Consider the following 23,710-nt stretch of genomic DNA (forward strand, 5'->3'; position numbering starts at 1 on the left):
CCTCTTGAATCTCCCTCCCACCCATTTCCACCCCTCTAGGTTATTACAGAGCCCCAGCTTGATCTCTCTGAGTCATTCAGCAAATTCCTGTTGGCTGTCTGTTTACACATGTTAGTGTATATGCATCATTTCTTGAACAAGCTCGAGCTGGTGGCCTGGGGGTGGGCTTTGGGTGGGGTGGGTGGGGGGCTCGTGTCCGGTAGCCTCTTGGGTTGGGTGTCCCATGCTGATGGCCCTCTGGTGTCCACAGCGGAGCACGCCTGCCTCTCTGATCCCTGCCACAACAGAGGCAGCTGCAAGGAGACCTCCCTGGGGTTCGAGTGTGAGTGTTCTCCGGGCTGGACTGGCCCCACATGCTCCACGAGTAAGTCCGGGCTTTGACCCGTGTCCTTTCTCAGTGTGGGGGTGGGGGTGTGGTGCGGGCCGCGGATCACTGTGTCGAGATGCAGGACTATCGAGGCTCCGCGTCATCTCAGTGCCGGGTCTGTCTCCGTGGGAGGGGGCAGATGTGCTCCAAGGTCTGAGCTGAGCTTCTGGCCCTGCCCGGGGAAGCCCCCAGGCTCACCTGTCTGAGGCAGCCCCTTAAGTCAGCATGTGCAGCTCTGACGGGAAGAGGCTGCCCGGGAAAGCTGCTCCCTTTGCAGCTGCCCCCTGGAGCCCCACCCCCTCTGGGCTGAATCGTGGCGGCAGTGCTTCTCCTCAAAGCCCTGCAGATGCCACCTGTGGGGGAGGTTGTCACTACTAAAGTTTGTCATGGGGACAAACATTTTCCATGAGGGACCAGGGCTACCGAGCTACAGATGTGTGGGTCCCTTGGAGGTGGGGGGTCTGTAGTCCTTAACAAGCCCCTGGATTCCTGGGGTGTCGCCAGGCCTGAAGTCCTCTGTCATCCACTCCTGGGAGCAGAAGGCGACACAGTTAAGGACACACCCCTCCAAAGGCCCTGGAGTCCAGTGCAGAAGTGGGAGGTTGGGTACCCCAGGCATGTTATTTTGGGAGAACTTTGTGAGCAGATAAGAATGTGATCTTTTTCACCAGTGAAGAAAGTTATTTATCCTTACCACTCCTTAGCTACCTCTGAGCTGCAATGAAACTTTTCTTTAGAAATAAAGGTGGGCAGAGATGCTGTCCCAAATTACCAAGGGCTGACGCCCAGGAATCCAGCTGGCTCTCCGCCTGCTTAGGTCGGGGATTAGATGAACTGGGCCAGTGGGGGATTTAAAGCTAAAATCGGGCCTTACCGTCATCGTGGCTGTCACTTCAGGTGCCTGGCTCTTAAGTGAAGGTCCCTCATGCGAGGGGTGGTAAACTACCTGATTGTCAAGTGGACTGAGATTAAGTTGCCAACCCTCTCCTCTCTCTGTCGAACAGACATTGATGACTGTTCTCCAAATAACTGTTCCCACGGGGGCACTTGCCAGGACTTGGTTAACGGATTTAAGTGTGTGTGCCCGCCCCAGTGGACTGGCAAAACGTGCCAGTTAGGTAAGAGAACTCCCGCACGAGGGTTAGTGTGAGTCCTCCAAGCTGTTAGGGAAGATGCATGTGACCGGCAGTGCCAGTTCACGCACCATCCCTCCCGAGAAGTCATTTATTATCGAGGGTCTCGCCAGCGAGCCTGGGAGAAATCACTCGTATGCAAATGGCCTGGCTTTTGGAGGCCCTGTGGGAAAGTCGTGGGATTCCTCGAACCATGTCAATCGTCTGTCCGAGAAGTGTTCAGCTGGGTTCCAAACGGGGATGATCTCATGAGGAATGAGCTGTCTGCATTCTTTCTGCCACTTTTAAATCCCAGCAACTAGGCTGCACTGGGTTCTGCACAGAAGTGCCTGGTGCTTTGTGCCCTGTGGTTGGGGGCTGGCTGTTCACAGCAGCTGGGAAGTGATCAGTCAGCATGCCTTATTGGATCATGGCTAGGAGGATTCAGATGTTCCAGATAGTATCTCTTATTTAGCGAGCTTATTGAAATGTCTCACTTCAGACAGACTATTGGTGGTTTCTTTTGTGGGTGTGGGAGGGTTGGGGTTGGGGGTAGAACCCCATTTCTCACTGTTCATCCTCTTTCTTTCAGATGCAAATGAATGCGAGGCCAAACCTTGTGTAAATGCCAGATCCTGCAAGAATCTAATTGCCAGCTACTACTGCGATTGCCTCCCAGGCTGGATGGGTCAAAACTGTGACATAAGTGAGTAATGTTCTCAGCACTGACTTTCATGACGCCAGGGTGTTGACGGTGTTGGCCAGCTACGTATAGTTAGGCTCCAGGTTTAAGACTTGAGGAGTAGAAGGAAAACCTTATAGAGGGAATGTTTTCGGAGAGGGAGTGATCGGTGAAAACATACTTTTTGTTATCAGGCTCATTAGCTGGTAAAACGGCCGTACACTGATAAGGTGGTTAAAACAATGATGTGAAGTTACAGTAGCTCAGTCTGGAAGAATTAGGGAGTGTTCCCACCCAGTAATAACCTTATCTCACGGGAAGCACACAGGAAATCTGATTGGAGGTTTTTAATCTGTCCGGAGAGGAGAAGGCTTTTCAATTAAGCCCAATTTCAATGTAAATTGCCCCTCTGATGTGATGGCTTGTTTGCTTTTTAGATATTAATGACTGCGTTGGCCAGTGTCAGAATGATGCCTCCTGTCGGGTATGTAAATCTTTGCTTCAGTCAAAACTTACTGATTGACAACAAGCCTAAAGATTGATGGGACCCCGGGAAAGCCCTGTCCCGGGGGGATTTTACACTGCAGATGAAAAGTGAGGCTCTGGACACTTCACCCGGGCTCATGTCACCCCAGCCTCCCTCCCGGGAATCATCTTGACGGCATGCACATAGAAATTCCTCTCTCACGTTTGGAGAGGCGTGGCCTCTCTTTCAGTGACTCAGCTGAACCGCCGAAGCCCTGTGTTTGTGCAGCACCTAGAAAAAAAATGCATGTGTTTCTCCCCCTCCTTCTCCTCCTCCAGGATTTGGTTAACGGTTATCGCTGTATCTGTCCACCTGGCTATGCAGGTGATCACTGTGAGACAGACATCGATGAGTGTGCCAGCAACCCCTGTCTCAACGGGGGTCACTGTCAGAACGAAATCAACAGATTCCAGTGTCTGTGTCCCACTGGTTTCTCTGGAAATCTCTGTCAGGTGAGCCGGGCTGGAGCGCGGACGGCCAGGTTTTCGCAGACGTCTCCTCCTCTCCCTCCATCCCCCGACTCGGTCTGGAGTCTCCTCCTGACTAGGATCTCTGCAAGATAAGCCGTGAAAGGAGACTGATGAGTGATTGTCTTCCGGGTGTCTGTTGATTTCTGTATTTTTCACTGGAGGATAATTGCTGTGCGACGTTGTGTCTGCCGTGCAACAGCGTGAATCAGCCATAAGGACACACATGTCCTCTCCCTCGTGAACCTCCCTCCTGCCCCCCTCCCCCCAGCCTGTCAGTTTCTTTTTGTCAGTTTCATCCCAGACCCAGCGCTCTCCCACTCTGCCCTGCTTTTTCAAATGCTTACCTGGACAGTGTCTAGGACACAGCTATAAATACTGCTGCGTGTCCTCCTGATGGAAGCAGTTGAAAGGGTCACATTCTGGGGGCCGCTGCCCCAGAGGAGTCATAATCATGCCTTTGTTTTACTTTGTTCCCTGCCTGATCCCTGGTCCCACAGCTGGACATCGATTATTGTGAGCCCAATCCCTGCCAAAACGGCGCCCAGTGCTACAACCGTGCCAGTGACTATTTCTGCAAGTGTCCTGAGGACTATGAAGGCAAGAACTGCTCCCACCTTAAAGACCACTGCCGCACCACCCCCTGCGAAGGTACCGCCCGCCCTGCTGAACGCTGGCTCCTCTGCGAAGCTCCTCCTCCTCTCTGGCCATTTGTCACTGCCCTGGGACACTCGAAGCGGGTGTAGATTGATAGCCCCTTTGGAGGGAAGTCAGAACACGTGGAAACAATCTACCTAGACCGCCAGTGGAGGGGCCATGCCTGCAAGTAGCCTGGGGAGAGAAGGAAATTCATTTAGCATCCCGTCCTGGGACGGGCTGGTCTGCAAGCAGAGACTTTCCCTGGGGCACCCACTTCAGCAGAGCCTTCTGCCTTGGTGGTCTCTGCACCAGCATGTACAAAAGCCTCAGGCCACGTGTGGTTCAGGGCATTTAGAGAGCGATCGGGGCAAGTAGAAACCCTGATTTACCTAACCTTAATTCACTTAGATGTAACTAGCGCCTGTGGCTGTGTGAGGTGGCTCAGCCCATAGGTTCTATAAGTCTGTCCTGCAGCCATGCGTGCCCCTGAGTGGAGGGGAAAGCCGTTCCTCCTCGTCAGTCAGCTTCCAGCAGAACTGGCGGATGTAGCAGGAAAGGTGGACAGGGCCTGCATGCATGAGCTGCTCGGCTCCACAGGGAGAAAATGCCTCAAAAAAAACCCAACAAAAAACACTACTCTCCTCTGCGCGGAGTGTCGGCTTTGCCTGTCACAGCGTATGCAGCACACGGCCATCGTGGCCCCCGAGGTGCCTTGTGGCACTTGCCTCTGGGAGAGCAGGTGGCCTGGGTCCTGGGTTCGCGAGCGCGGGTGCCTGGCGGGGCGCTGAGCCCGGGCCTGTCTTGCAGTGATTGACAGCTGCACAGTGGCTATGGCCGCCAATGACACGCCGGAAGGGGTGCGGTACATCTCCTCCAATGTCTGCGGCCCCCACGGGAAGTGCAAGAGTCAGTCGGGAGGCAAGTTCACCTGCGACTGTGACAAAGGCTTCACCGGAACGTACTGCCATGAAAGTAAGACCGCGTGGCGTCGGGGCCGGGGGCGAGCACCCACCCTGCCTGGCCTAGCCGTGGGGGTGGGGGTGGGGCCTGGATCCTCTTAGGCGAGACCAGCCCGGGGGTGCCGTCCAGGATCAAGACCGAGGTGGTGCTTACCTGAGATCGCTGATGCCCCTGGGGTCTCTAGCACATCTTTTTCGGAAGGTTCTGAAACCTTCGCAGATAGGGTGGTCCTCCTTCCATAGCAGTTTCCTCCTGACTCTCACTGAGGAGCCTCGTGTGAGGATGTCCAATAGAATGGACAGGTTGCCCTTTGGAGGCCCCTGCTTCCCCAGCTGCCTGTCAGGTTCCAGGACAGTCCTGATGGAGTTCAGCGTGGTGGTGTCGGGTGGCTCTTCTCGGGAGGAGCTGGAAACTCCTAGGAGAGCGCTGGTGGTGGCATCGCTCATCCTGCATTCACCCAGGTTCTGTGTCCTCTCCTTCCCCAGACATTAACGACTGTGAGAGCAACCCCTGTAGAAACGGCGGCACCTGCATCGATGGCGTCAACTCCTACGCGTGCATCTGCAGCGGCGGCTGGGAGGGCGCCCACTGCGAGACCAGTGCGTCGGGCTCCCTGGGGATGGCAGCGCTGGGGGTGGGGGCAGAGGCAGCCCAGCAGGCGTTTCCTTTTAGTGAGAATGTCTGGAAGCAAGGCCCCAGCAACTCCTGCCCTGGGACAGGAGAGCCTGTGTGCTGTTAGCATTCGGTGGTGCTCATGCCAGCCCGCGGGAGGGAGCTTCTGTGGGGATGCTTTGAGAATTAGCCCCTGGAATTAGCATGCTTGACATCCTGGCTTACAAAGAAAGGGGTCATCTTTTCCACCCATCCTGAGTTTAACTTCCATGACTTGTCCCGGGCTCCTTTATTCCTGGGAAAGGCTGCCCCTGCTTAAGTCCCAGCTTGGCTGTGCTGGTTTTTGAACTGGGAGTGGAAAATGGGGTGAAGGTGGAAAGACATGCCTCTTACATGTCGTGGGGCATTGAAGGGCCTGGGAGTGTCTTCAGCTGGGTGTCTGCTCTCACTGCAGACATTAACGACTGCAGCCAGAACCCCTGCCACAACGGAGGTTCCTGTCGCGACTTGGTCAATGACTTTTACTGCGACTGTAAAAATGGGTGGAAAGGCAAGACGTGCCACTCACGTAAGTGGGGGCCGGCGGGGACCCTGGCCTGTGTCCGAGGGGGCAGGGAGGGCAGCCCGGGCTCACGCCGATCTCCTCGTGCAGGTGATAGCCAGTGTGATGAGGCCACATGCAATAACGGTGGCACCTGCTATGACGAGGGGGACGCTTTCAAGTGCATGTGCCCGGGAGGCTGGGAAGGCACAACCTGCAACATAGGTAGGTCCCGGCCCCGCGGGTGTGGTGAGCGCAGGGCATCCGAGTGCCTGGGACCGCTCTCCAGGGCCTGTGTTTCGTCCCTCGCGAGGTCTCTGGAGCCTCAGGGAGCATGGTCTTGTCTGATCTTGTCTCACAGCCCGGAACAGCAGTTGCCTGCCCAGCCCCTGCCATAATGGGGGCACCTGCGTGGTCAACGGCGAGTCCTTCACGTGTGTCTGCAAGGAAGGCTGGGAGGGGCCCATCTGCACGCAGAGTGAGTGTCCCCCCGACCCCGAGCTCTGCCAGGGCCCGTCCTGACCCCTGGGGCTGGCGATGGAAACCAGAAGCAGAGCTGTGTGATGGCTCCGTGCACATCACCTGGCCCTGTTCTAAGGCCTTGATGGGAGGCAGCCCTGCCCTGGGCATGAGAAAGTCACCCACGAGATAAGTGGACACAGATGGCGGCTTGCTTTCTGGCTCTGGTCTGACCAAGAGCCATTCTTACAGTCCCCTGCCCAGCCTTCCCGGGGCCTCTTCCTGTGTACAAGTGTCCCATGGTGACTGCCGCAAAGTGTGATGTGGGCCTGGTTCCAATTGAGCAGGGGTCTTAAGCTCCTCCTGCTGGCGTTAATGACAGCCTTATCATTTGGGTATTGTGGAAATCACGGGTGCTTTCACTTAGGCCTAAGAAGCCTTCGCTGTTAAGTTTTTGAAAAATTTTTTTTTTTTTTTAATTTGCAGACACCAATGACTGCAGTCCTCATCCCTGGTAAGCATAGCGCCTTGTTATGCAGGCACTTGTTGGCTGTGACAGGTTTGGGCCTCTCCTGGGCCTCCTGTGTAAAATCCAGCTTCTGATTCAGGAGGGCTGGGGGTTGCTGCAGATTTCTTCTTTTCGACAAGCTCCCAGGCAGTGCCCATCACTCCAGTCTGTGGGCCACACGTCAGTCAGATGGTATCTGCGTTTAGAGCAGTGATGCTCAGACTTGGCCGTACACAGGAATCACTGTGGGGGGTTTAGTGCCTGGGACGCGACTGGAGCTCCTGCAACCAGGAACTGTGAACTGGACACTCTGGGGATGGGAACCAGGCCCTGGTGCATGTGGGCAGGGCTGAGAGCTGCCCATCATAACCGGCGTGGGGCCACCCTTGGCGGGGGGAGTGGCAGACAGGGAGGTGGTAACCAAGTGGCCTCTGCTCTCGTAGTTACAACAGTGGCACATGCGTGGATGGTGAGAACTGGTACCGCTGTGAATGCGCCCCCGGCTTCGCTGGGCCCGACTGCAGAATAAGTAAGGACCACCTCTGACTGGTATCTCCCCAACCCTTAGTCTAAGAGTTTTCCTCTCTAAAACAGTTATGGCCATGGTTCTAAGTAGCCTTGACAATTAGTCTCCTGCTTCCAGCTGGGTGTAAGATGCCCCTGGCTGGACTCTGCCTGGGGCGCACAGCCCCCTTCGCTCCTGGGGAGAGAGCCTCAGCCACAGCATCTGATGGTTAATTTACTCTGAGGCTCTAGGAAAAGTGTGCTCCTCCTGTGGTAGCATGAAACGATGGGCAAGGATGCGTAGCCCCAGACCTCAGCCACAGGAAGGGCTGAGGCTGTGGTTTCCAAGGCTGGGTCAGGCCCCACTGAAATGATTCAAACAAAATGAGGCCAAGAAATCCAGTTTTTTCAGGAAGTTTAAAGTTTATTCTGAGCCTTTTCCCTACTTTTTTACATGCCCTTTCTTTTGCCAAAAAAAAAAAAAAGTGATAGATCAGTTATGCTTCTTTGTGTATGTTCTTATCCCTCAATAATTATTTAAACTTTTAAACTGGTCCTCCTTGAGGTCCTCAAGTCTGGATCTTCAAGAAATACTGGGTGGGGGAAAGAAAAGTGAAAGTGAAGTCACTCAGTTGTGACCAACTCTTTGTGACCCCATGGACTGTAGCCCACCAGGCCCCTCCATCCATGGGATTCTCCAGGCAGAAATACTGGAGTGGGTTGCCATTGCCTTCTCCAGGAGGTCTTCCCAACTCAGGATCTTCCCGGGTCTTCCCGACCCAGGAATCAAACCCGCGTCTCCAGCACTGCGGGCAGACTCTACCGTCTGAGCCACCAGGGGCTCCACTGGGTGGGGGACTTTGTGTGTATTTCATGTTTCTGAATCAAGGATTGGCAGATTATGGCCTGGGGGCCGAATCTGGCCCACTGCCTGTTTTTGTAAATAAAGTTTTATTGACCCACAACCACACTCTTATTTACGTACTGTTAAGGGTTGTTTTCATGCTGCAAGAGTTGAGCAGTTGTAACAGAGACCACATGGCCCGCAAAGCCTAAGATATACTTGCTAGCTGACCCTTTATCAAGATCTTTGCTGGCCTCTGTTCTCTAAATTACACTATTAGAAAAGGAGCATTTAATTAAAAATTGCTGTTTCCCCAAATGAGAAATTCTCAGCTGTTAGAAGTCAGGCTCGTGGTGACCCTTGGGAGGCCGTGACCAGAGACTTTGGCAGTACTGATGGTCATTTCTTCATTTGGGTGCTGGTCACATGATGAAAATGCACTCAGCCTATACTTAGGCCTACAGATCCTGTCTGTGTTTTATCAGAAAAGCATTGGTGCCTCCCATTGGAGCCTAAACTTGAACTCCATTTCTCCTAGACATCAACGAATGCCAGTCTTCACCTTGTGCTTTCGGGGCGACCTGTGTGGATGAGATCAATGGTTACCGCTGTATCTGCCCCCCAGGGCACAGTGGTGCCAAATGCCAGGAAGGTATGTGGGCCAGGTCCCGCTGCCGTGGGTCCCCTGGGCTGAGTGGGCATTGCAGCCACCTTTTCAACTGTTCGTGTGTAGACATTGTGCTCAGGGAAAGAATACAGAGGGCGTGTCTGCTGAAGACACCCAGGACTGGGAAACCTGAAGGTCCTTTGAAAGCAGAGTCACTGTTAGTTTTAGCCAGCTTTTGTCACCATTATGCTCTGTAATAACCCTCCCCAACCTCTATGCCTACAGCAGGCAGTTGTGATGTTAGTGGGCACACAGGGCAAGCAGGGTGATGGATGCCTTGCGCTGGGCACCCAGTTCTGTTCTGTGTGCCACCCCACCCTTTTTGGACCGGCACTGTACCCAGGACATGTCCTTTTCCTGGCAGACGGCAGGCTTTCAAGGAGCCAAGCTCACTCCCAGGGGGAGACTTCGCTCACTTCTGTCCCTGGACGCTGCACTGATCATAGCTGGTCGTGTGGCCAGGTGCAGGGCCCTCTGAGCGGGGGAGAATGCTTGCCTGCTGACAGCAGCTGCATTGTCATGGGGCAAAGGGCGACGGGCCTCAGCATCTCCCGCTGGGCAGGGAGTGAAGAGTCAGGAGGACGGTCCGCAGAAAGGGCAGCTCCTGCCACTCACGGGTCTCCGCCTCAGTTTCAGGGAGGTCATGCGTCACCATGGGGAGCGTGATACCTGACGGGGCCAGGTGGGACGCTGACTGCAACGCCTGCCAGTGCCTGGACGGGAGGGTCGCCTGCTCCAAGGTAGGCACAGCCTGGCCGCCCTTGTCCCGCAGCCGTGTGGACCGCCGCCGGGCACCTCCTGAGCTGCGCTGTCTGTCCCTGCAGGTGTGGTGTGGCCCCCGCCCCTGCTCACTGCACAGAGGGCACAGTGAGTGCCCCAGTGGGCAGAGCTGCGTGCCCATCCTGGACACCCAGTGCTTCGTGCACCCCTGCACCGGGGTGGGCGAGTGCCGGTCCTCAAGCCTCCAGCCCGTGAAGACCAAGTGCGAATCTGACCCCTACTACCAGGACAACTGCGCCAACATCACGTTCACCTTCAACAAGGAGATGATGTCGCCGGTATGGAACACTTCTGGCTGGCTCTGGAGAGGTGGGGTGTGTCCACTTGCCCTAAAGCAGAGACATCACGAGCTCGGATCGCTTCCTTAGCCTGGATTCTTGTTCTTCACCAAAGCTCGGCTTGCACGAAGCCTCCCTTTCAAGTAAACAGCAGTCTTTTTTCGTTCTGCTCCCTTACACATGTGTGGATTTTAAAATATCATTCTAGGGTCTCACCACGGAGCACATTTGCAGTGAACTGCGGAATTTGAATATTTTGAAGAATGTTTCTGCTGAATATTCGCTTTACGTAGCTTGCGAGCCTTCCCCTTCTGCAAACAATGAAATGCACGTGGCCATTGTGAGTATGAGACCCATTTATGCCTAGTCGTTTCATTGGAAGTAGCCCAGAGAGCTCACTTAGCTAGTATCCAGATGAGCAGGTACATGGAAGGAGAGCTTGATGTACATGTGTGTTAGGAGCTCAGTTGTATCCAACTCATTGCAACCCCATGGACCATAGCGCACCAGGCTCCTCTGTCCATAGGATTCCCTAGGCAGGAATAATGGAGTGGGTTGCCATTCCCTTCTCCAGGAGATCTTCCCAGCGCAGAAATCCCCAGCTGGGTCCTCTCCCACTGTAGACAGATTCTTTCTCGTCTGAGCCTCCAGGGAATGGCATACATGTATGGTCAAATAATTTTGAGTAAAAGTGACTGGTGAGTGTCCCTGACCCCCTGTTTCTGATGCTTCCTTTTCCAGTCTGCTGAAGACATCCGGGATGATGGAAACCCTATCAAGGAGATCACCGACAAAATCATAAATCTCGTCAGTAAACGTGATGGGAACAGCTCGCTGATTGCTGCTGTTTCGGAAGTGAGAGTTCAGAGGCGTCCTCTGAAGAGCAAAACAGGTAGGTGGTGGGGTCGGGGTCCGTTTCTGTGGGGACCGTCCTGTCCAGCTTATCAATAAGACCAGCACAACCTACATCCAGGGAAACCCCAGGCGGAAAGTTAGCTGCTGATTCCCTGTTCAAGGATCCCCATTTTTAACTAGCAAGAAGACAGAGGTGGGCTGACGTGACAGGACCCCACGGCTGTGGGCAGAGGTGGCCTGACTTGTCCCCTGCCTGCGGGCTGTCTCTGGCTGCCGGGCACCGCCCGGGCAGAGTGTTGCCGTACCCTGAGTACGCATCTTCGTGGAGCCTGCTTGTGCTCCGGGCTTGGGGAACAGTCCGTCCTAAGCGCGGCTTTGATGAAGGGCTCAGTGGCCCTGCAGGGTAGCCGGAGTCCCCCGGGGATCCCTGGAGCATCACTGTGCTATAGCTGGCATGGGACCCCCGGGGGCGTTGGAGCCATGCGTCCCAGGGCCCTCTTTCTGATGATTCTGAGAACCACTCATCTCATGAGCTGTCTCAGTAGCCAGACGCCCCTCCCCACACGGAAGTGGGCACCCGTATGGGCTGCTGTTTGCCCCGGTCTCTCTGGAGAGGCCAGCAGGGTCTCTGAGGACGCCGGGAGGGACGATGCGGGTGGGGAAGGGGCTGGGGCCGCGGTGTGGTTCACCGGGCTCCCCGCCGCCGCCCTGCCGTGCAGATTTCCTGGTGCCGCTGCTGAGCTCGGTGCTGACCGTGGCCTGGGTCTGCTGCCTGGTGACCGCCTTCTACTGGTGCGTGCGCAAGCGCCGGAAGCCGGGCAGCCACGCGCGCGCCGCTTCCGAGGATAACACCACCAACAACGTGCGCGAGCAGCTGAACCAGATTAAGAACCCCATCGAGAAGCACGGGGCCAACACGGTCCCCGTCAAGGACTACGAGAGCAAGAACTCCAAAATGTCCAAAATAAGGACACACAACTCGGAGGTGGAGGAGGACGACATGGACAAACACCAGCAGAAGGCGCGCTTCGCCAAGCAGGCCACGTACACGCTGGTCGACCGAGAGGAGAAGCCCCCCCATGGCACGCCGGCCAAACACCCCAACTGGACAAACAAACAGGACAACAGAGACCTGGAGAGCGCGCAGAGCCTGAACCGCATGGAGTACATCGTATAGCAGACGGGCGGGCGCCGTCCGAGGGCTCCCGCTCCTGCGGCTGCCCTGTCTGTCGTGCCCAGCCCCACGCTGTCCCGGATGTAGAGTCCCGTGCTAATTTAAGTTCTGACAAGCTGGCTTACACTGGCAATGGTAGTTTCTGTGGTTGGCTGGGTGGCACCGCACCGCGCAGCTATGCAAACACCGGGCCCCCCGCCCCCGCCTGCCCGCGCCTCCGGATCAGGCTCCCAGGAGTACGCCCAGCTTCCATTTCTGCCAGATGTCCCGATGGTGGTGCAGTCTTAGGATCATAGTTTTTATTTATATTTATTGACTCTTGAGTTGTTTTTGTATATTGGTTTTATGATGACGTCCAAGTAGTTCTGTATTTGAAAAGTGCCTTTGCAGCTCAGAACCACAGCAACTATCACAAATGAGTTTATTATTTATTTTTTTTTATTGTATTTTGTTGTTGTTGTTGGGGGAGGGGGGACTTTGATGTCAGCAGTTGCTGGTAAAATGAAGAATTTAAAGAGGAAAAATGTGTCAAAAGTAGAATTTTGTATAGTTATGTAAATAATTCTTTTTTTATTAATCACTGTGTATATTTGATTTATTAACTTAATAATCAAGAGCCTTAAGACATCATTCCTTTTTATTTATATGTACGTGTTTAGAATTGAAGGTTTTTGATAGCGTTGTAAGCGTATGGCTTTATTTTTTTGAACCTATTTTCTTATTACGTGTTGCCTATAAGCCAAAATTAAGGTGTTTGAAAATAGTTTAAGACAATAGGGTGGCCTTTTGTGCCTGGAATACTGGTGGAATTTTTTTTTTTTCGTACGACGTCAGATATTCAAAACCCCGACTGAGAGGCAGTTTGAGAATTAGTCTAGAACAGGTGGTTTTTTGTTTTTTTTTTTTTTAAGACTTGAAGAGAGACAGGCAGATGATCTGCTGCCTAGCAGTTTAAGGGAACAAGGTGAGCTATGACTAAACATAGCCAAAATGTGAGTGGTTGAAGATCAGTAAACATATCAAATTAACTGTGTGAAGTTGGAAGCACACCAATCTTATTTTGTAAACTCTGATTTCTTTTCACCATTCGCTATGTAAGACTGATTTGATTTTTTTATCTACTGCATTTAGGGAGTATTCTAATAAGCTAGTTGAATACTTGAACCGTAAAATGTCCAGTAAGATCACTGTTTAGATTTGCCATAGAGTCCACTGCCTGCCTTAAGTGAGGAAATCAAAATGCTATGATGAAGTTTAAGTTCAAAAAGGCTTATTCAAAACTGATTTTGTTAGTTCACCATTGAGACCATGAAGAGCCTTTGTATTGTCCTCTTAGTGTTATACGAACATAAACGTGCATCTTTGTGTTGTTCCTGGCAATACATTTTGAAAAGTCATATTTATTAAATTTTTTGTACGAAAACATGGACCAGTGTGGCCTCTTCTGAGCTTACGTAGTTTTGCCCAGCTATGCCTCTGCCGCTGGCCTGGGTCTGTCTGGTGACCAGGATGCAAGAAGCAGGCTGTACTCCTCGGGGACCCAGAGCAGGAATGGCAAGCGTTTTCAGCCATCACCTTCATCTTAAGTTCTTGAAACCCCTCCCAGAGAGGCTGCTGTGAAGCTGGAGCTGTGAGAGCCCCATCTTCGGGGTCTTGATGCCCTTGTTATTCGACAGCGAGTGTGAATACTGCTTGAATAAACACCACTGGATTAATGGCCTGCAGTGTGGATGTGAATTGTTTTGAGCAACTTTGGGGCGATGCCCACCTCAGTCAGAGGGTTTTAAATAGCTTGGAATCGGTGCTGAGGGATTGGGAGGGAGGCAGCATGCTTTGTCTTCCTCTCTGGTTACTTGGATGACTAGGACTGTCCTGGCGTCACTGCGGACCACACCCTCGAGGCTTCTGTGCATGCTCCTGCCTCCAGGCTGGCCTCCAGGAGGGGGTGATGCCAGGCCCTGGGGATGAGGGCCTGTCTCACCGCTCATCACCTTGCTCCCGGTGGTGAGCCGGCACCAGTCTCCCTCTCAATCAACCCTAGGAGCTGGCACTGGGCTGTCCCACCGGTGACGGGCAGGAGAGCCATGGGCAACAGGCGTGCCCACGTGGTGTCGGGGTGTGTGTGGGGGCTTTGCTTCTGGCACCTCTACGTGGAGGGTGAGCCGCCAGTGACGGGCTTGTGGACAGCTTCCAGCAGCTTCAGGGAGCTGCCAGGAGCGCCCTCCTCTACGCAGGAAGCCCCAGCTTGCCCTCCTCGCAGCCGTGGCTCTGTGGTTGTGCACCCCATCCAGTCTTCGCGGTGCACGTCCAGCTGGCGCTCCAGGCTAAGCGGAGGAAAAGCCATGCGGATGTTGATCTTGCTTCATTCTTGGGACCCTTCTCTTTTACCAGGTTAGGGGCTATGTCCCAGCGGCTGTCGTGGTTAAGAACAGATGGCAGGTTGAGGCGTCCCTGTTCTTTGTGCATGGTCGGGGGCGGGGACGGAATTCTGGCTCACCAGGGAGGCGGCACCAAGGACAAGTGCCGAGACGAGCCTGGTCCCCGATGGCTCCCCGTCCCGGCGTGGCTCTCTGTGGGGTGGGGTGGTCCCCGTGACAGCTCCCCATCCTGGCATGGCTGTTTGCGGGGTGGGGTCAGGGAGGAGCAGACCGACCAGCAGGACCAAATCGGAATTCCGACACTACCTTGCTCTGGTGGTTTGTAAACTTGGATTCTGCAGGACCCCTGAAGTCCCTGGGTAGTTGCCAGATGCTTGTGTGCCAAGAAAAAAATCTGATGACCTCTGCAATCCTTTGTTCTAAGAGACTAGTGATCTTGAGATTGTTATTTCAAGGAGCCGTCTACGTAGGACATGCTGGGTGGTGGAAGGGAGGAGACAGGCTCATCTGGACACAGTTCGAAGCCAGGACCTTGGTTGGTAAGGGTGGTTGTCACCTTTCTTCAGATAGCAGGCATCCTGCACTGGAGTCCTGGTTGTCCTGGAGGCAGGAAAAGGGCAAGAGAAGAGCCCAGAACCTTCCCCCACCCCCCGCTCCCGGAAAGCTCTGTGCCTCCTATAATCAGGCCCTCAAAGATGAAGAATTTTCCGATCAGAAACGTGATGAACTAGAATTCCAACATTAGTACATATATACCATGAAACTCCAGGAAAACAGCAGCTCAAAGCTGGTTGCTTTAGGATGGGAAACTGTCCTAGGACTCTAGACGTGTATATAAAATGTAGACTTAGAACGGAAAAGGGAGTATATAGCTTGACTAAAAGTCAAGTGAGACTGGGTGAGGAGCAGAGAAGCAGAATTTGCAAAGGTGTTTCTCTTAAATGCAGAATCCCAGGCCTGGCCCCTGACTTGCAAGCCGGGCCTGAGAAGCTATAGTTTTCAAGAAGCTGTCCCCTCCTCTCCTCCACCCTCCCCACCTTAGGTATGGCAGACTTTGAAAACAGCTTCACCAAAGTATTCAAGCTCTTCCGTTAATTACAAGGTTTTTCCTCCTTGTTAAACTGAATTAAGCAGTCTGGAAGCCAGTTTGTTGCTCAATTGCCACCTGACATCATTTTTAAGTAAATCAATTACACTACCCCTTGAGCAAGTTGTGGTGTAAGCGCTTCATTTTATTGGCTGATCTGAGGGGTCAGTGAGTCAAAGTTAACTTATTTGGTAATCTTTCTTAGGTGGCAAAGAGCCCAAGGAATCAGCCTGTGGGTTTGCCACATTTCCGAACAGCATACACCTGTCGACCCTAAAGTGAGCGAGTGTGTGTGGAGAACAACCAGTTGCTTTTAAAGAAAAAATATAAAACTCCTATTGGCCTGCAGAGGTTTGCAACTCGGGCTGAGCGAGGTTCTAGCACTTCCGCTTCCATGGAGGCTTGCTTTCTTGCTTCTGCTGGGAATGAGAAGCAGGAGTCAGAGGTTCCGGCGAAACACACCAGCACTGGGTTATGGGAAGCCTCCTCCTGCTAATGTGTATTTATACTTTGTAAGCTCTGATTCATCTGAGCCTTGAAACAGAAATCTGCTTCCTGAGGTTCTGTTTTTAAATAGATAGTTTGCAAAAACAACAATTATTTTTCTTAACATTTTTTTTCCATCCCACAAGCAGCTAAACATCCCGACTCAGGCTATGTCAGGCTCCAACTATGCCAACAGACAGCTTGGGTATCAGAAGTAGAAGGGTGCCCCAGGGCAGTTCTGTGGGGTTCTGGCCCCAGAAGTCTTAAAAACAGAGCTCAGAAGCCATCAGGGCAATCCTGTTGCATCACTTTATGTCCATGAGATATTCCTGGGTCTATTAAGAATAAAGAACTTCCCCTTATGAACAACTAACTGCCTTCCAGTGGTGGTTAATGGCAAGTGGGGGTGATCGTTGCAGGGCTCGGGTGCCACCGCCTGGCACAGAAGGGCCTGCACACAGCGTGGCAACCTCTGAGATGGTGTCACAAGGGTGTGGCTCCCCCGCTTTGGACAGAAATTCTACCTGTGTTACTTGCTCTTGCATGCCAGGCACAGGCTCCTGGCTTAGACTGTTTCTTTCAAGTCCTGGGCAGCTTTTACAAGTCTTAAATTATGTATCATTATGCGTAGGTCCAGTAGTAACCTGTGATAGGCAAGTTGGGGAAATTAACTTGGGGAGTAAAGGCTCTAAAGTCCAATAAGAACCTTGAATCGAGGCCTGCCCACTGCCCTACCCGCAACCCCCCCCACCACCACCGCCAACGCCTCCCCCGCCACACTCCACATCAGGGCACCCAGGAGCTGAATTACCCAGAGGGTGAAAGCAGATGCTGGCAACAGCTTTTTTTAAAAGGGACCCTCTCCTGGCAGGGCCAGCGGGGCTCCTCCATCCCAGGGGAACAGGAGCTGGCAGCTGGCTTCCTAATGACAGATCCGCACCCAGACGGGTTGGCTCCAGCTCTGTTTTCCACCTGAAGAGGGAAAAGCTGCTTTACTTCAGCCTTTCTCAGAAAAGTGCAGCTGAAAAGCCTTCATGGGAGACTCACTGGATATTAGCGCAATCGGAGACCTTCCCAAGCAAAGGATCCGCCCTTCCTTACTTTTCCAGGTGGGAAAACTGGGACCTAGAGAGGATCAGGGACCCGTTCCAGGTCACACCGAGTTAGCAAGAATTAGGACTAGAATCTGGGGCTCCTGCCAGCTGGGTTGCTGTGTTTTCGGCGTCTTCTGGGGATTTGTCAGGTTTATCTCCAGAACTTGCCCTTGATGTGACTGTCAAAGGTGCAGACGTGGGAAGTGAGCAAGGAACCAAAGTGAAGGCACAGGACGCCACCACAAAGTCAGCGTGACCATCCGAGCTTTGCCTGCTCCAGACTCTGCCTAGAAGTGGACAGCTTTACGACCCCACGGACAACGCACATTCCCCGAAGCAAAGGCAGACCTGGCCCCGCTCCTTTGGAGGCAAGTCTTGGCCAGCTTCGGATTTCCTTTTGAGTTTCTGCTTCAGGGAATTAGAAAATGAATCGCAGGAAAAGAGGGTGAGAAAGGAAAGCAAGCGACAGCCGCCTACATCCTGCCCCTCCCTCTGCGTTGCACTCACAGGCGCACCGCACCGGGTTTTCAAGAGGGTCGTATTGGCGGCAGCTGGGAGGGGCAGGCGGGGTCAGGTGACTGCCACTGCGGCAGGCCTGCTCTCACAGCCCCTCCACCATGCTTGCCTCCAGGGCAGGCTGTAGAGCAAACAGCACCCGAGCAGTTAAAGGACTAAACTCCCAGGCGGCTGAACGTGATGCCACCCATGGCCAGGGCCAGCACAGACACATCCGCGGATTCCCGGAACCGCCCGTGGGCCACTGGTTTCCTCCACGTCTCCCCACCCGCCGAGGAGGGGCAGGAGCGGATCCCACGTCTTCAACCTGTTGCTCATGCTGGGAGCCCAGAATTACGCGCTTTATGCTAAAGTTTCCTATGCGCCAAGGCACCCTCGAGGACCCATTTAGGAAAACTCCGTCCTGGAGACAGAAATGTACAACCCCCAAGTTCAGGACGATGACAGTCAGATATCCTCGGGGCCTCTCTGGCTTGGCAGGACGGTTTCTGGAAGTGTTTTTGAAAGAATCCAAGGCAGCACCAATCAGAAAGGAAGAGCACAAATGTGAAACAGCAACAGTTTTGCACAAAACTAAGGACCACGTGGCCAAGACATAAAAGAAAAGGAGTGTGGGGGTGGGGCGCTGAGCGAGGTCCCACATCGCTCAGCTGCGTCCATGGCTGGTATCTTTACATTTGCTTACTGTGAGTTGTTGATCCAACATCGGTAAAAAAGCCTGAACAGAAGGTAAACTGACACAGTTATTAAGGAAAACAGTCTGGAGGTTCCTTAAACAACTGAAAACAGAGCTAACATATGATCCAGCAATCCTACTCTTGAGCATATATCTGGAAAAGATGAAAACTTGAACTGAAAAAGATACATGCACCTCAGGGTTGAAAGAGGGGCTTCCCTGGTTGCTCAGATGGTAAATAAAGAATCTGCCTGCAATGTGGGAGACTTGGGTTTGATCTCTGGGTGGGAAAGATCCCCTGGAGAAGAGCATGGCAACCCACTCCACTATTCTTGCCTGGATAATTTCATGCACAGAGGAGGAGCCTGGCGGGCCACAGTCCATGGAGTCGCATAGTCCGACATGACTGAGCGACTAACTTTCACATTCAGTGTTCATCGCAGCACTGTTCAGAACAGCCAAGACATCTGTCCATCAACAGATGAATGGATAAAGCAGATGTGATATGGAATATTATTCAGCCACAAAAAGAACGAAATATTGCCATTTGCAGCAACATGGATGGGTCTAGAAATTATCTGAAGCTAGACAAAGATAAATATCATATGAGATCACTTATGTGTGGAATCTAAAAAACAATAATACAAATCAACTTATTTGCAAAACAGAAACAGACTCACAGCCAGAGGAAAAAAAATCTTGTGGTTACCAAAGGCAAAAGGGGAGAGGAAGGGATAAATTATTATAGAAGTATGGGGTTAAAAGATACATACCACTATATATAGAATAAACAATGTGTTTACTGTATAGCAAAGGGAACTATATTCAGTATCTTGTGATTATTTGTGAAGCAAAGCATCTGAAGCTATACACCTGAAACTAACACAATACAGTAAGTCAACTGTACTTAAATTCAAACAGACAGGCCTCCACCGCAGCCTGATTGGCCGCCTGTCACTTTCGCCTTCTCAGCTACCGAGCCCTGAGTAGTCAGGGCCTGCACTCCGGAGCCACACCTCCTTGGTTTCCCTGCAGCACTTTCTTCCTTGAGTTCTGGCACCAATATCTTCTGCCTGGACAGTGTTAGGCTCACACCACTGTGGCTCAATAGAAGTCACTGGGCTTTGGGGTTTAGACAGGCCTGGATTCTCAGTTCTGCCACTTACTAACTCGTGAAAGTTTCCAAAATGCTCTGTGCCTCAGTTTCCCCATCTGCAAAATGATGATAAGAAATGTGTGTCACTTGGTCAGTATTCACAGAAAGGGATGGCAGCAAGAAAGAACGCACTCTCTGTATTTCTCTAAGTCACATGAGACCAGAGTTCGTTAAAATGTGAAGTCCAGCTAGGTTTCAATGACTGTCTCCATTCACACTTTTAAAAAAATCTTTTGGCCATACTGCACAATGCGTGAGATTTTAGTTCCCAGACCAGGGATCGAAACACTTGCCCCCAGCCTTGGCAGCATGGCCTTTTTCTCACTTGGTGGCACTGGACCACCGAGGAAGCCCCTCATTCTCTCCTTTGAACTGCACCTGTGTTAGAGAAGAGCCAAGGGCTGTTGGATCTGGTGGTGGACGGTCCCTAGAGACTCCTAGCCCCTGGTTATTTGACCAAACACTAATCCAGGTCCTACTGTGAAGGGATTTTTTTTTTTTTTTACATAATTAAAGTTCCCAAATCAGTTCATCTTAAAATGCAGTGGTTATCCAAGTGGAGATTTAAAAGCAGGGAGTTTTCTCTGGCTGGTTACAGAAGTCAGAGAGATTCAAAATAGGAAGGGGATTCAGCACAAGGGGTTTCTGCATTAGGTCCTGAGAAGAGCCAGAAGATGCTGAGCGCTGCCCCCGGCCAGCCACCAGCAGACCTAGTACCTGTGTCTCTGACTCCGAGAGTCATTCCTCCCATGGCGGAGCTGCCTGAGAACGCTTTTCTAGATGCCCCAGGCTCCGCCCAGGCAGGCTCCACCCTGCTCTGCAGGGTCACGGAGCAGAGGGCACGGCAAGAGGCTCACAGGCAAGCGTGCGAAGGAGAATATACACAGCAAAGCAAAGCTGCTGTTTCACAAGCCCGTCCACACCGGCATCATTTGGGGAAGGTCTTCCAGGCCCCTCCTGCAAGAACACATTCCCAGCTCTGGCCCTGTGTGTCCCATGGAGATTGGAGGTCGTCCTGATTGACCATCCCCCTCCTCCCTCTGACAGCAGGCACAGACGGATGGGTTGGTCTCAGTCCTCCCAGGCACCCACGGTGGGTTTGGGAACGAGCACTCTACATTCTTCTCACCAGCTGAGCCTGTGGAGGAACTGAAAGGGCCGTAGGAGCCACTGGGCCTAGAAAAATCCCCAGCCAATCCATCACCTGCTCCTCTGGAGAAGGATCTGTCTGTCTGTCCAACCGCAGATCCAAAGGCAGGTGGAGAGAGGCAGGCGGGGCAAGTGAGAGCTGGGGCTGTGTCCACCCAGGGTGTGTGTCCACCAGGGTGTGTCTGTGAGCATGTCTGTGTGTACATGTCCACTAGTTTGTGTATTGATGAGTATGTGTCCACAAATGTGTATCCAGGATTGTCTGTGTCTGAGTGTGTCCATGAGTGTGACTGTGTCGATGTGTCCATGTTTGTGTGAGTTCATGAATGTGTCTGTGTCCATGAGTGTGTCTGTGTGCATGTGTCCATGTGTGTCTATCAGTGTGTGCATCCACTAGTGTGTCTGTGTCCACCAGTGTGTCGGGTGTCGTGTGTGACTGTGTAGATGTGTGTATGTATGCCCATGTATAATGTCTTTATGTGTGCATCCCCTACTGTGTGCCTGTGTGTCCACTAGTGTGTGTGTGTCTGTGTTCATGATTGTCTGTATGTGTCTATGAATGTTTGTGTCTAAGTGTGTCCATGAATGTGTATGTGTATCTGTGTGTATGAATGTGTCAATGTGTGTCTGTATGTCTTGTGTTCATGAGGGTGTGCGTCTGTGTTCATGACTGTGTATGTATGTCCATTTGTGTCTAAGTGTGTACGTGTGTCTGTATGTCTGAATGTGTGTCTGTGTGTGTGCGCATCCACTACGTTGTGCCCCTGAATGTGTGTGTCTGCAGGTCTATGTCTGTGTGTCCAAGAATGTTTGCTCTGTGTGTCCATGTGTCTGTATGTCTGAATGTGTCCGTGTGTGTGTGTGCATCCACTACTGTGTGTCCATGAATGTGTCTGTATGTCTGTGTGTGTCCATGAGTGTGTGCGCATGTGTCTAAGTGCAGAGACTGGACTGGTAACAGAAGACCAGCGAGAGGGCGTGGGAGCCTGGGACCTTATTTATAAAAGCTCTTCTGCCCTGAAGCAAGTCAAACTCCCCGCTGAGGAGCTGCTTTTTCTTCCTCCCTTTTGAGCCTCGCTGCTCAGCTGACCTCTCCCCCACAGAGGTCACTGCTCTGCTCGCCCTGGGCACCTCGCCTTCTGGGACTGGATCGCTGTGGAAGCCTGCAGAGCAAAGAATTCGTCAGCGCTGATTTCTGAGAGAAAAGCTGTAGTAAACCTCATGAAGCAGCCTTTTTTTCTTTTTTTTTTTTTAAAGAAATACATGCATGTTATGATCTTTGGGTAACTGTGGAAAAAAAAAAAAAACACAAAAAAAACAGAAGGCAAACACGAAAACTGCATAGCACCAGACTCCCCTCCCACAGCCTGCTTCACCTCCGAAAATAAATCAGGCTGGGGGATGAATGAGGCTTTACGAAATGTAAGTGAACTTAAAACACAAGGTCAGCATCTCTGTCCTAGGTAATCCTTCCGAGGATGAGAAATTCTCTTCTTTTTCCCACAGGCTTATTTCAAATGTGCTTTCTGAGCCAAATTATTTTAAAAGCGTTCTTTCTTCCACTGCCCTGCTAAGCGTGAACTTCAGATTCACATGCACTTTTGAGAGCTTATTAATGATATTAATGATCATGGATCAAAGGCAAAGCCCAGACAATTACTTAGGTGCTTTAAAAACCCATCTTCTGTAGGAGGGTAACGATGTCTCAGTGCCGGCAGAGGAAGCTGGGCTCTGATGTGTCGCGCGTAAAGCACCAGAGCTAACGAACACAGGGGGACTTGGAGGAGAGAGAACGGGTCTCTCTGCAGGAGTAAAACGTAGGCCCACTGGTGCCTTGTCACCGAAGCCTTTTCCAGGCATGTCAAAGTCGAGACGTTTCGGTTTGGAGTATATCTGCTTCACAATGTTGTGGTAGTTTCTGCTGTACAGCAAAGTGCGTCAGCTGCACGTACCCCGTACCCCCTTTCCCTCGGGCGTCCCCACCCCCACCCCCACCCCACCCCCAGGGCATCACAGAGCCCGAGCTGAGCTCCCTGTGCGGCACGCAGCGTCCCACCGCTGTCTGTCAGGCCCAGTTCTGACCTGCACAAAGCCCTTCTGCTCAAGGATACTCAGCTCTTCGTAGACCCTGCCTCTTCTAGCACCCAGTATGTAGACACACAAAAACTGCCACCCCTACTTTTAAACAACAGTCCTGAACTATGGCATCTCATGGGAATTTGAGGAGCTGTTACAACTGCCAATGCCTACGCCAAATCTCAAGGATTCCGATGTAACTAGAAGCTGCCAATGACCCACAGGGTCCTTCCGGTGTGTGGCCGGCCAGTGTCCGGACTCTGAACCCATTTTTAAACAGACGAGTTTTAATGCATAGAGTGGTACGTTTACCTCGGGGTTCTACAGAGCCAGACGTGGCACTTACTGTCAAAGATTACTGGACAGATGAAGAAACCGAGGCCTGGGAGGTTACGTGACTTGTCTCCAAACCACGGGAACCAATTGGGGCAAAGTACCAGGGTTGGCAGCAGCAGCAGACAGGGAAGAGTGGCTTTCCTGGGCTGGCACTTGGGGCCTGTGACCGAAACACCAAGAAATGGCTTGCGTGCAGTGGCTCTCAGCGTTTCACGCACAGCTAGTCAGGTGTATCATCCCAATCTGATATTGAAATGCTTCTAAAAAATTATGCATAGGATCCAAAGGGAAATGTATTTGCAAGTAACCAGAGAGGCCTCGAAATCTGTCATAAGAGGCAGCGCAGAGAAAGAGGCGGCCCAGGACTCCACTCAGGGCTGCACTTCGAAAATGGAAAGGAATCCTCTTGGGAAATGTCAAGATTCTCTGGAAAGAAGTCAAGGTCACATACTTTAACCCCTTACTAGAGGAGTCTATCTCAGCTCACAAATGGGAGAAGAGGGAATATAGCTACATTGTAAAGACCACCCCTAATCTTACATTTAATCACAACATCTGCACAGGGTGTTCCAGGCCTAAAGTTTTAGGGCCAATGGTTCAAATGAGGAGCTCCTTTGATTATTTTAACAGTTGTCAAACCATAAGAACTGCTCCAAGGAGGAAAAAGTCTCCAACCAATAAAAGATAATTTTAAATTGCGTGTTCAGAAAAGGGCATTTTGAATGTATATTCCTTGGGGTTAATTAATTCACTTGCTTTAAAGAAAAGTGATACACACTGA

The 23,710-nt window shown here is 52.1% G+C and overlaps 1 protein-coding gene across 1 annotated transcript in view; it reads left to right on the forward strand.

Annotated features, from left to right (window-relative positions):
* The window catches only part of JAG1 (jagged canonical Notch ligand 1), a 35,387-nt gene extending 21,692 nt beyond the window's left edge, over window positions 1–13,695 (forward strand). The window contains exons 8-26 of the mRNA XM_040248296.1: window positions 251–364; window positions 1,372–1,485; window positions 2,072–2,185; window positions 2,599–2,645; window positions 2,966–3,139; window positions 3,655–3,805; window positions 4,601–4,765; window positions 5,239–5,352; window positions 5,820–5,933; window positions 6,018–6,131; window positions 6,268–6,384; window positions 6,852–6,879; window positions 7,317–7,402; window positions 8,760–8,873; window positions 9,519–9,628; window positions 9,713–9,946; window positions 10,155–10,286; window positions 10,688–10,838; window positions 11,521–13,695. Of these exons, the coding sequence (XP_040104230.1) occupies window positions 251–364; window positions 1,372–1,485; window positions 2,072–2,185; window positions 2,599–2,645; window positions 2,966–3,139; window positions 3,655–3,805; window positions 4,601–4,765; window positions 5,239–5,352; window positions 5,820–5,933; window positions 6,018–6,131; window positions 6,268–6,384; window positions 6,852–6,879; window positions 7,317–7,402; window positions 8,760–8,873; window positions 9,519–9,628; window positions 9,713–9,946; window positions 10,155–10,286; window positions 10,688–10,838; window positions 11,521–11,978 (2,651 nt within the window). The 3' untranslated portion in view covers window positions 11,979–13,695. The remainder of the gene's footprint in view (window positions 1–250; window positions 365–1,371; window positions 1,486–2,071; window positions 2,186–2,598; window positions 2,646–2,965; window positions 3,140–3,654; window positions 3,806–4,600; window positions 4,766–5,238; window positions 5,353–5,819; window positions 5,934–6,017; window positions 6,132–6,267; window positions 6,385–6,851; window positions 6,880–7,316; window positions 7,403–8,759; window positions 8,874–9,518; window positions 9,629–9,712; window positions 9,947–10,154; window positions 10,287–10,687; window positions 10,839–11,520) is intronic.
* Window positions 13,696–23,710: the final 10,015 nt, after the last annotated feature.

This window comes from Oryx dammah, unplaced genomic scaffold (genome assembly GCF_014754425.2).
Source record: "Oryx dammah isolate SB20612 unplaced genomic scaffold, SCBI_Odam_1.1 HiC_scaffold_10, whole genome shotgun sequence".
Taxonomy (NCBI): Eukaryota; Metazoa; Chordata; class Mammalia; order Artiodactyla; family Bovidae; genus Oryx; species Oryx dammah.